We start from the raw sequence: 12,438 nt of genomic DNA, 5'->3' as shown, positions 1-12,438 counted from the left end.
AAATCGTATTAATTCTCGAACGTCAAAATTTAAAAGTAATTATAAATGTCATCCAATAAATAACAATATAAAATCGTCTCTTTAATAGCACCCGATTTCATAATTAATTTAAATACAAAAAAATTAAATATAAGAAATTTTACAGTCAATGGACCGTGGAAGTGATGACGTAGATTTGATTGACATCTGTCAGTTTCACTTTCCAAACAAACCTTGTTTAGTGTGGATAATTTGTATTTTTCGTTATTTTTTCATTTTTTTTTTTACAGAATCTTTCCGCTTTTTGCAATATCTAAGTATCCTAATAGTTACTACAACAATTTTACAAGGTTGTGTAAATAATAAAGCATGTTGTTTTATAAAAATAGGAATAAAATGCATGTATTAATAAAGTAAGGTTAGAATGTCTTTAATTTAAATTTTTAAACTATATTTCATAGAAATAGAACACTGAATTATGATGGTATTATCGTAAAAAACACTATACTTAAAAAAAGCAGCAGAGGAAGCAAAATGTTAAGTTTATAGAATTTAAAAAGTCTTGAGATTGGGCATTTCAACTTTTGTTTGGAAAGTAATTGACAGTTGTGACGTCACACTTCCACTGTCCATTAACTTATAACTATACATTATAACCTCAAAATTTTGACAATCATCTTTGTCTTACTTTAAGTTTATTTAAAATGTTATTTTTTCATTCATCATTTAAAATGACTCTGATTTACTTCTTTAAGTTCGAATTCTTCCCAAAAAGAATTTTAATAATGCACGCCACTCAAAAGTTTACAGCGAAAGAATGAATTGTTTAGAATAATATTATGACATATTTCTTAGAAGGGTTTCCTTTGACAAAAGATACCGTTATGTATTTAAACAGATTGAATCGCAGTAAAACTTCGTTCCAAAGAGGTAAGTAATATTATTAAGATATAATAAAATTTGTCATCACATTAACATTAATGGATAAAAATCATTAAAAAGTCAAATTAACCGATATTAATGTTCAAATGTGTATAGAAAAAATATTAATAAACATAATATAGTTAGGAGAGAAGCTGTTACACCAGTCCAACAGTTATTTTTAACATTAATATTTTTTGCTTCTATAAAAATGAAAATATCAGTAGTTGATTATATGGGTATCTCGAGGACAACAGTTTCAAGAATTGAAAATGTTTCAAATAAATGATAAAATGGTCCAAGTTGAAGAAGAGTTTTATGCCATTCTATGTAACTGCAGTTATTTGTACTTTAATACGAATTGGTTCATATGAAGGTGCAAATGCTGGAATATATCGTTTATAAAAAGAAGTTTTGCAATTAATGTTCAAATAATTAGTGTCTAGCTTAAAAATTAGAAATATTGTTGCAAGATGGCTGAGGTCTGTACATGATCAAACAATATTCAATAATAGTGGCATACAAAGATTTGAAGCTGGAGACTTTGTTTGGTATACACTACTTTTTGTAGTTGGTGAGTGTGGTTACAGTTTCAAATCACGTTGAATGACACAGCTAGATAAGATGCTGGAATTGAAGCCGATAATCTTTATAATGAATCTCCCATACGAACGAGGAATGTTGTGGAAAGGCAATACAGGGTATGGAAATGATGATTTCCAATTTTTAAAAATCAAATGAGATTAAATTTGAATAAGGCTTTGAATGCAATATTACCAACAGAAGTAGTTCATAATATTACAATAGAAACTGGAGTGTTGTTTCCTGTAAATCATAATCCAGATTAACAAGAAGACTATTTATTTAAGGCCATAAAAAGGAAAAAAGAATACAATTTCTCTCAATTTCAACCTAAAATTGAGGGAAATTGTCTTCTTTCTTTTTAGGGAGGGAAATTATATTTTAGGTTGAAATTAAGGGAACATTATTGTGAATTATGTTTATTACTACTTTTCCTGCGCATGCCTGAGTTGTAGGCCACTGTCCTAAACACCTAAGAAGCTCTCTGAACAACATCAGAGACGATCTGAACCCCATCAGTAGGGCTCTGAACAACGTCAGACACGATCTGAACGCAATCAGAGGCGCTCTGAACTACATCAGAGACGAATTGACATGACACGTGACACGGACAGTCCTTGTCACGTCAAGTCGTCTCTGATATAATCCGTCTCACGTGCCATGTCAATTCCTCTCTGATGTAGTTCAGAGCGCTTCTGATGGTGTTCAGATCGTCTCTGATGTTGTTCAGAGCGCTTCTAATGGTGTTTAGGACACTGGCCTGCAACTCAGGCATTCGCAGGGAAAGTGCGCTCAAGTGAGGTCTTTTCTACTTAAAGCAAAATTGAAACAAACACAATTACCATCCTACTAACTTAAACACCTAAGTTTACTTTTAATAATGAAAAGAGCTGTACTTATTATGAAATCGGGTGTGAGGTGTGACACTAAAGTATACTTTAATCTAAAGCGAACATTAGTTTAGGTTATCATTATGAAATCAGGCTTTAATTTTATATAGACCTCTCCAGTTCTTCTTTATAAGGTGTTGAGGTTAACACAGCTGTTTTTTCTCTCCTTTTATTATTAGGGTTAATTTTTCTTTCTGCGTGAGGAAGGGCAACTAGTTCTCTGGGAGTGACTTGAAATGTATTGACAAAGTACGAACAAGAGGGTATCGCATTAGGATAGAACTTGTTGCAAGAAAGAGGAGGAGGGGTAATATGACAATTATCCTTATTTTCAAGCACCTTAGGAGATTTTTTTGGTGAAAAAGTATCTGAAGGCAATGTAATTGGGAGAATTCTCATTTTCTGCATCACCATCAACTTGGTTTTATGATAATGGTGGTGTACTATGTGAAGAGCGCCGATTATTTTCTAAAACGGGACCAATCATCGGATCGTTCATCGGTGTTTCTGTGGTTTCAGCTGGTTCAAACATCCAGTCTTCAAAAATTTCCAGATTGAGAGGTTGAATGCCAGTCTTTCTAAACCCGTTCACAGCGGTTTGACGCCAGCAGCTTTCATATATGCGCTTCCGAAAAGTTTTCCTATTTGGGGGACTGTCATTGGTCGACCTGGATATCGCTGCATCCATTTTTGAACTTCTGACGTATAATAAGTGCTGAGTGGTGACATGAAACTGACGCCTGGAAGCTGCAATCGATGCGTGGTATGCGGAGGGAAGCACAACATTACAACACCAATATCTCTAGCTTTCTCTATGACGTCAATATTTTTTGTGTGGGTCGTATGTCTGTCCACAACTAAAAGAACAGGATGTTCTTTGAAGTGTTTTGAAAACTCAAGAAAATAACTAAACCAATTAGAAAGAATTTCTTTTTGCATCTATCCTGACGAACGATAGAAAGCCTTACTGCCATCATCTCAGTTCAGGTTTAGCAGAAGATATACACCCAACTTGCCTTTTCATCCGCAATGATAAACATTTCGATCTTTTCTTTGGCACAGTCATTATACCCGTTTCGTTAACATTGTAAATCCGTTCGGGTGGAATTTTATATTTTTAAGCACGCCAGTAAGCAAGAAAAAATAATTTTTTACGGCAGGCCTATTAAAACCCATGGCTCTAGCTGGAGATGTTGGCTCAGGGGTACGAACTTTAACGATTGGATGTCTTTTTAGAAAGCTGTATAAACAAAGCTTTACCGGCCATGTAATCCATTGCGTTGAGCTAACTGAAAAGCCAAACTTCGAAAGTCATTCAAAGTAAAACCAAATAGTCGTGATTCCATTAACAAAGTGTGTTCCACCAACTCCTCCTCTTGTTCCGCTGTGAAAACCAGTCTGTGACGCCCTGGTCCTTTCTTGGCTGAATTTCGTTCGATAGTTCCATTTTTAGTTTTTTTTACTCTCGCTACAATAGTTGTTCGAGATACCCCAAAGCCTTAAGATAACCCGTTCTTCCGCCAAGAACCTCTTCCACTGCTTGGCGTATACTTTCCTCATTCAACCCTAAAAATTAAATTTAATATGCTTGTTAAAAATTATCTACGTTTTGGTTGGACAAAACTGGATAGTATCCAGTTTTATCCAACGACTGGATATTCCATTTTACCCAACTAAACACTGAATATTGTTTTAAAATTTTTTAACAAAAAAAAAACAGTTATCATAATCACAAATATCGCAAAACATACTCATAAGTATTACATAAACATAAAAAATACTCACCGGTATTAATTTTGTTGATTTAAACTAAATAATTCTTAACTAACTACGGATGAAACTAATAAGCAAAACCCTACTTTTTCAAACTAGCATTTGCCACAAGCCACAGATCAATAATTAATCAGAGTAACCTCCTGCTGCATTCAAATAGACGGTATCTGTAGTGAATAACATCTCCATAACATTGAATGATATATATGAGAGATAAAAACATATAGTTAGAGAGAAAAATATACAGGAAAGCTTGGAACGAAGCGAAATGGATTCAAAGGCAAACAGATTAGTAATCATGGAAATGTTTATTAAAGTAGTTTTAGAGCTAAATTGATAATTTGGATGATTTTGGACGTAAAGTTTTTAATATAATATAGGTTTCTTTGTACATCTTCCCCACATTCTTATTTTCCTAAAGAACCTAATTTAGTCAATGTGCTGGGTGCGGTATTTTTTAAATATATTTCAAATATAAGTGGAATTACAGAAGAACAAAAATAGGATTGTCTACTGGGAAGACGCACATTCAGAGGAATTTTTAGCATATAATGCACATTTAAGTTTTTGTTATTACTGAAATGAAAAATAAATTTATTTATTTCTATAGTTTTATCGACAAAAGGCATTTAATTTGTTTATGAGTCTACTGTTCGTTCAATCCTCTTATTTTAACAATATTCTAAATATGATTTCACGCAGTTTTAATTAGCAATCATCCAATACGATACGATGGATTTTTTAATAACATCTAAGGCAGTAGCAATTTGTTGATATTACGCTTAAAGTCAAGTCTCTTACAACAATTCTAATTATTAATTTCGAGGAACTCCGCATTTTTTGCTTGACAGTATCTTCACGGCTAAGCGCCAAGTCATCGCCCTGTATGTCAATCGCAATGTCGCGTGTTAACGCTTTTTTATTCGTTCAACAATTTGTTCGACTTACATTAGTAGAAGTCAGGCATGCCGCAGAAGTCGTCGGCAAATGCTATTATAAAACTACTTTTTGTCGTCATTTTCATAATACTAACGATAATGAAAGATGTGGTTGACATTAAAGGAAATCAGAGACAGCTGTGACCTTGAAGAAATGAATTTTACGATGCCGGTATAGACATTGGTAAAAAAACTTAAATAATGAAGACATGAAAAAGTTAAATTTCTAAATAACTTTGAAATAAATCTTGCAAGCACGACATTCACGTTCATTATACGTTCATGAGCACAAACTTCAAGCACAGAAATAGTAAATTAGATCAGATCATATCGAGGAACAAACGCGGACACGGACCATTTTATAGTAAGAAAAGAAATAAAAATAGAGGTAGTTAAAACAGAGAGAACAAGGCAAAACAAAAGAAGATGGAACCTGGAAAAGTTAAAAGTACATGAACTAAGAGAATAATATGAGAATCTCACGGACAATCTAACAGAAGCAAATAACACAGAGGAAATATGGAAAAATATAACAAAATCTTTTTTGAATTCAGCGGAAGGGGTGCTAGGACAGAGGGAAATAAAAAGAAGGAAAGAATGATTCGGTACAGGATGCGACACCAAAATCAAACAGAAAAACATAGTCAATCAATAGATATCAACTAAAGAAGATGATCACCGAAATGAATACTAAGAAAAAAAGAAAGTAGCAGACCAATGTTGCAAAAAACACAAAAAAAAATGCTGTGAATCAAAGAATTGTTAAAAGACCTAGAAAAGAATAGTAACAACAGCCCTGAACTATTAAAGCTCAACAAATAAAATACAGAAAAGTGCTTAAAATTGACAATGCATCAAGGGAAACACACTTTAGAGAATTATATAGATGCATAAAAAGCCCTAAAGAGGAAAAATGCGCAACGAAAGACATAAGAGATAATGAAATATTAATAAAAACATATAATGAATATTTGAACATTATTTAAAAAATGGAAACAGCAAAAAAACACCTAGTCCAGATGAAATCTTGAACGAGCTGATTAAATACGAAGGCGAAAAATTATTATCAAACATTTACAAACTAACAGAAGATGGAAGCAGAAGAAATGCAGAATTTTAAAAAAGGAGGAGTAATAGTCTGTGACAACTACAGATGAATATCTCAACTGAGTACAACATACCAAATTGTAATAGCCATCACCGGACAAAAACTCACTCACTTGACAGACAAAAATTGGGGAGTACCAGCATGGATTGGAGTGTAATGAGATAGTGATGCGCAACATATAGCCTCTCCTATTCAAATGTCAACCTCACCTGCTGATGTGATGATCTAGATCATGGTCATCTGGTGCATCGTGCTGGATAACCAACGAGGCTCTGAGGTCCGAGTGTTTGGCGCGATAAGCAATCCACCATTTACTGAGCTGGTAAGTGGAAGGACACTCTATTGTCTTTAGATTAAGAAATTGAAAAAGAAAGTGGTCAATGACTTCAGAATGCAGAAGACAACGAGAAACCAATGCATTAAAGGTCCTTAATGACATCTTTAGTAAAGCTATCATGGCTAATACCATTTAAGTGGAAACAGTTACTAATCATGGAATACAGAAGTCAAGATTCGGTAGGGGAGCTGATCCACTTCTAGATCACAGTGCCTCTCAGGTCGTAACTCAGAGAAACCCCTGTGACAGAACTAGAAAGTACAAGGAATTGTACTGATATCCTTTAGTTTTTTAAGGGCCTGATAATGCGTTGGAAAAAGCGAAACCGGTCGATCAATTTTTTGTTTAATAAAAATCTACAACCTAAAACGTATTGTAAATATAAGACCCTATCCCTATCATTCATGAATATGTGCTTACACCAGCTACCGTTTCATCACTTAATTTATCTAATTTATCTAAGAAAGATTTTTCTTAATTAAATTCTAATTAAATCCCCTGAAAAACACTTGCATATTTAATGCCTGTTCCAACAGCTTCTAAAACATCTTAAAAAAAGAGTACAAGAAGTGGCAAAGCTGCCATTGTAACAAGCACTCCTTAGAAAGATGAATTAAAGAGAAGTATTTAAAAAAGAAAATTACCGTCAACCTGTGACATTGAAAAAAATTTTGTGAAAAAACTAAACCTGCCCAACAGAAAAAAAGTAAATTGTCAGTGGCCAAAGAAAAACAAAATAAACGTAAAAGAGGATCCAGCAGTTCTTCATCTTTAGATTCAGCCCTTGTAGTAGAGTATGATTCAGATGTAGATGACCTGGTAGAAAACTTTAAAGAAGATCTCGTTTGTATTTTTTTTGCAAAACTCCATATTCTGAAGATTTCAAAGAATGGATGATCAATGGGTGATCTGTCCTATTTTAAATGGGTTCACGTTGAATGTTCTTGGTGTGAAAGAGACCGGTATATTTGTTACTTTTGCTCTGATAAATATATTTACTGTGTGTTATTCTTAAATAACTAGATTTTTAATTCATAAAAAAAATACCTTATTGTTAGATGTATTTTTATATGTCATTTTCATATTTCATTACGACGACTAACGCGAGAAAGAGGACAACGAATTTATGCAAAACGAGAACTACATTTTCATATTTCATTGCAAAAAAACATTTTCATATTTTATTACGACGACTAACGCGAAAAAGAGGACAGTGAATTTATGGAAAACGAGAAATGTACTTCGAATACATCGTACTACATCGGTACTTGGAATATAAAGTCTCTAAACACAAGAGAACAGGAAATTACAATAGAGCTTGTAGAAAAAAATATAGATATATATGCACTACAAGAAACGAAGTAAAAAGGAAACTGTCAAATTATGCTAGATGACTATCTGATGATTTACAGTGGTGTTGCGAAAGAAACCAGAGCCAAAGGAGGAGTCGCTCTGTTAGTACACAGAAAATTTTTACACCAAAGTACAAGAATGTAAATATACCTCTGAAAGAATAGTAAGTGTACAAGGTAAACTGGATGCCAAACCTCTAAATGTGATAACAATCTATGCTGCAGAGAACAACAGAGATACCATTACAAGGGAAAACTTCTACGAACACCTTCAGACTGTAATAAACGAGTCCCCAAATGATGAATGTATAATCATTATGGGTGATTTTAACGCCCATGTTGGCAATCATATAGTTTCAGGAATAAAACAGCGAATAATGAAAATATCAAAAATAAAAACGGAGACCTTCTGACGAACCTCTGCAGCATAAACGAAATACGTATTAATAATACATTTTTTACTCGCAAAGAACAATACAAATACACTTTTGAAAACAATAGAGGAGATGAAAGATCTATGATAGACTATATTTTGTCGAATAGAGAGTTACACTCCTCTCAAATCTTGGACGTAAGAGCACTAACATCAGCAGAAATAGGAAGCGATCATAAATTGGTATTGTGCAAAATCCGAATGAAAAAACATATAATATGTGATAACAAAACACCAGAATACACCACAAAGATAAAAGTCGAAAGCTTACAGGATGACTTCACAATATACCTATTCCAAAAAAGAATAATCGAAAAAAAGCAGAAACACATATATCACAGAAAGTGATGGAGTTGAAGAAAACTGGGCAAAAATTAAGTCCAATATCTTAGCCTCGGTCAAGGAAGTTCTTGGTGAAAGAAATATAAACAAAAATAAATTGTTACCAAGGCGAAGAACTCAATGGTTTTGTACAGAAGTGAAGGAAAAATGTAAAGAAAAGAAAAAGGCTTACCTGAAATACATGTAAAACCAAAACACAAGAGGCATAACATAATTAGAAGGCAATTAGAAACGAAACACGTGTACTTGTAATAAAAATAAAAAATGATCTCTGGGAACGCTTTTCGAAAGAAATGGAACATGATATTTACGGTCTGCAAAAGGAAATATGGCGCTTCATAAGAGGTCAAATAATGGAGATAAAGAAACTAATAAAACCAAAACTTATAGAAAAGGATACGTGGATTGACTACCTAAAAAAGCTCTATGCAGAGGAAGAGCAAACGACGATAGAACCGAAAACACCAGAAATTACCACAAATGAAGAAATTAATGTAAATGTACTGGAAGTTCGGAAAGTACTTGAAAAGCTGAAGAACATAAGTGCAGCAGATAAAGACGGGAAACTAAACGAATTACTGCAATATTGTGGAGCAGCAATGACAGAACAATAACAACTTTAATTAATAAAATTATAAAACACAATAAAATACCGGAAGAATGGAGAACAAGCGAACTAATTCTACTATTCAAAAAAGAAGATAAAAAACTACAGCCAAAAAACTACAGAAGTATAAACTTGTTAAATACGTGCTAATAAGTGCTAACAAATCAGAGGATAGGTTCAGCAGATGAACAACAGGGTTTTCGTAGTCGAAGATCGTGTACAGATACAATATACGTTATAAAGCAAATTACTGAGAAATCATTAGAGTATAATAGACCAGAGTTTATGTGTCTTATTGGCCTATAGAAAGCGTTTGACAGAGTAAGACTCAAAGATATAATCCATCTTCTGTATAATAGAGAAGTTCCCTCAAACATTATAAAAACTATCGAAAATATCTACAAAAACAACAAAATGGAAGTCATAATAGATGGACAAGTTACAGAACCTATAGAAATAGGCAGCGGAATAAGATAAGAGTATTCATTGAGCCCCATGCTTTTCAATTTAATCATGAATGAAATCAGCAAAGGCGTTAACAAAGGAAGAGGATACAGAATGGGAAACAAAGAAATAAAAATACTCTGTTACACAGAAGACGCAATATTGATAGCCCAAGATGAAGATAGTCTGCAAAGTCTGGACCCTAGATTAAACATAAGAGCAAAAGAATTTAATATGACAATCACCTCTCAGAAAATTAAAACAATAGTAGTCAGCAAAGAACCAACCAGATGTAAAATAGAAATTGATGGCAATAAAATACCTGAGCATTACACTGTCCAGCTATGGAGACCTGGACAAAGAAGAGAGAGATCAAGTACAAAAAAACAAATAGACCAGGATGCCTTAATAACACTATATGGCGAAACAGACACATTAACACTAAGATAGAGTCAAGAATTTATAAAGCTAGTAAAAGACTAAGAGTGACATATTCCTCAGAAATAAGACCCGACACAGCCACAACGCAAAGGCTACTGGAAACGGCAGAGGTGAGAGTTCTGAGAAGAATTACAGAACATACGCTGAGAGATCGAAAGAGAAGTGAAGGCATTAGAAGAAAATGTAACGCAGAGTGTTTTAAATGAATGGACACAAAATAGAAAAAAAGAATGAAATAACCACATAAGCAGAATGGAGGAGACCCGTGTAGTCAAAGTAGCAAGAGATAAGTCACCAATGGGCAGAAGAAGTATCGGACGACCGCGCAAAAGATGGAGTGATAACCTTCCATTAATTCGCCAATGAACAGGCAGAATTGGTTATAAAGAGGAAAAAGAAGAAGAATTTTCATAAATAAATATGTAGTTCTAATCCAAAAAAACCCAAAATAATTAAATTTATTTTGAAATTTTACATTGTAAATGGTACCCGATATTAGGATATCCTATTCTATGCCTCTTATATGGGGTAGAAAACCTTTTTTAAATACTGCCCATTTCCCTTTATTCATTTTTTAAGTTGTGGCTTTTTGATAAACGCTTAAAAAGTATCCAAGAAAACCTAAAATTTAAAATTATTTTTTAATAGTATTTTTAAAGAAAAACCATATTAGGTGACTTTTCTCAAGTAGACGAAAAATAAAAGACTTTTCAATCTTAATTTTAAAATATATTGTAGTTATTATTATACTTATAATTGCAAATAAATAATTTGTCCGAACTTTATTTTTACGCCGAGCATAATCAAACAACTGTATTGACAATAAGTTTCAATAACAAAATTTAATAATGAAATTACTATAATAATCACAATACCTAATTTGGTGACTCCACATTTTTGTATTTAATTTACATTATATGTATTATATTGTATTGAAGATGATAATTGCCGAAACGTTTGTTCATTGTAACAAAAATTGTTGGTTCAAAATTACGATATAATGATCAAGGAATTAACATTTCGATACCTATAAAAAATTGGATGTGTATAATATATTAAATAAAAGACAATAATTACTTACTTCTCGGGGTAAAGAGCCATCGCAGACCACCCAACTGAAACCGCAAAAAACCGCGACGATGTAAAAGTTCATTCTCACTTCGAATTCGACGATTACCAGAGACACAGCTGAAAGACCACAACGCGGTGACGGAAGACAAAGAATACTAACAGAAGATCCTCATGCTAATCATCAACGGATGATGGTCATGTGTGATGGGTGATGGTAAGTCGCGTCATATGAAGAACACTCATTATATCTAGGTTTCGAGGTGGATTTTATTATTGTACAGGGTGATGTGAAGTATCGTTTCGCATATTTTAATTTTTCGCAAATTAGAATATTTTTGATCTTTATGAATATTATATATTGAGGCGTGTAGATGTCACAGTTAAGTAGTTTAGAGAAAAACGCAAAAAACTGTAGAATAAAACTTGATGGGTATTTTTAACGTTTTTTTTTTACTATGAGGAAGATTGCACACAAATCTTTATAACTAAAAAGAAGAATTAGCCTATCTTTACTGATTAATAATCTACACGGTTATTAACGTTACTTGCGTCCGAGTTTGCAACAAAAATTTAGATATGTCCTGCTTTAAAACTTATGTGACAAAGCGATGGGAAAATTAATGATGAGATTTTTTTACTTTGACAGTTTATTATATTAAAAAGACAAAATGAACAAGATGTTTTTTTTTTGTTAAAAAAGAACAATTTTTATATTAAACATGGAATATTATTTTTCTTCTAAATATTCGCATAGTGAATTGTTATCATCATTATCGTTATGTTCAGTGGTGTGTTGGTCGTGACCATTATCGAGAATGTTTTTGTAAGAATCGCATTGAGGCATAGATGACCAATCATTACCAAAATGACAGAATAATAATGTCTCGATATCCTTCTTCTTTTTAAAATTCGGTGGAACACCGATTTGCAATTCTGCTGGACTAATTTGGGATATTTTTTTAACTTTTTTAGTAATAGGCAATGCATTTGACGCAGAAAAATAATAATTTATTTCTCCCATTGCAAGGATATTGTTTTTGGATGTACGATTTAATATAATGCGATTTATTTGGTAAATCTTGAAATGTAATGAACTGGGTGCTTTAATGAATGCATCAACTTCTTTTTTCGGACAATTCAGTCTTTTTTTAATAAAAACAATGTTGCCTGCTCCTCAAAAACTGCATAATATGTATCAGGAGTTATTATGGTGTCTATCT

General features: G+C 32.9%; 1 protein-coding gene across 1 annotated transcript in view; it reads right to left on the bottom strand.

The window, feature by feature from the left end:
- The window catches only part of LOC140447409 (trypsin-1-like), a 58,297-nt gene extending 46,914 nt beyond the window's left edge, over positions 1-11,383 (bottom strand). The window contains exon 1 of the mRNA XM_072540046.1: positions 11,229-11,383. Coding sequence (XP_072396147.1) covers positions 11,229-11,300 — 72 coding nt within the window. The 5' untranslated portion in view covers positions 11,301-11,383. The remainder of the gene's footprint in view (positions 1-11,228) is intronic.
- Positions 11,384-12,438: the final 1,055 nt, after the last annotated feature.

The sequence above is a fragment of the Diabrotica undecimpunctata genome, chromosome 8, assembly GCF_040954645.1.
Source record: "Diabrotica undecimpunctata isolate CICGRU chromosome 8, icDiaUnde3, whole genome shotgun sequence".
In the NCBI taxonomy this organism is placed as follows: Eukaryota; Metazoa; Arthropoda; class Insecta; order Coleoptera; family Chrysomelidae; genus Diabrotica; species Diabrotica undecimpunctata.
The sequence above is the reverse complement of the archived record's forward strand: the minus strand, read 5'-3'. Positions and strand labels throughout refer to the sequence as shown.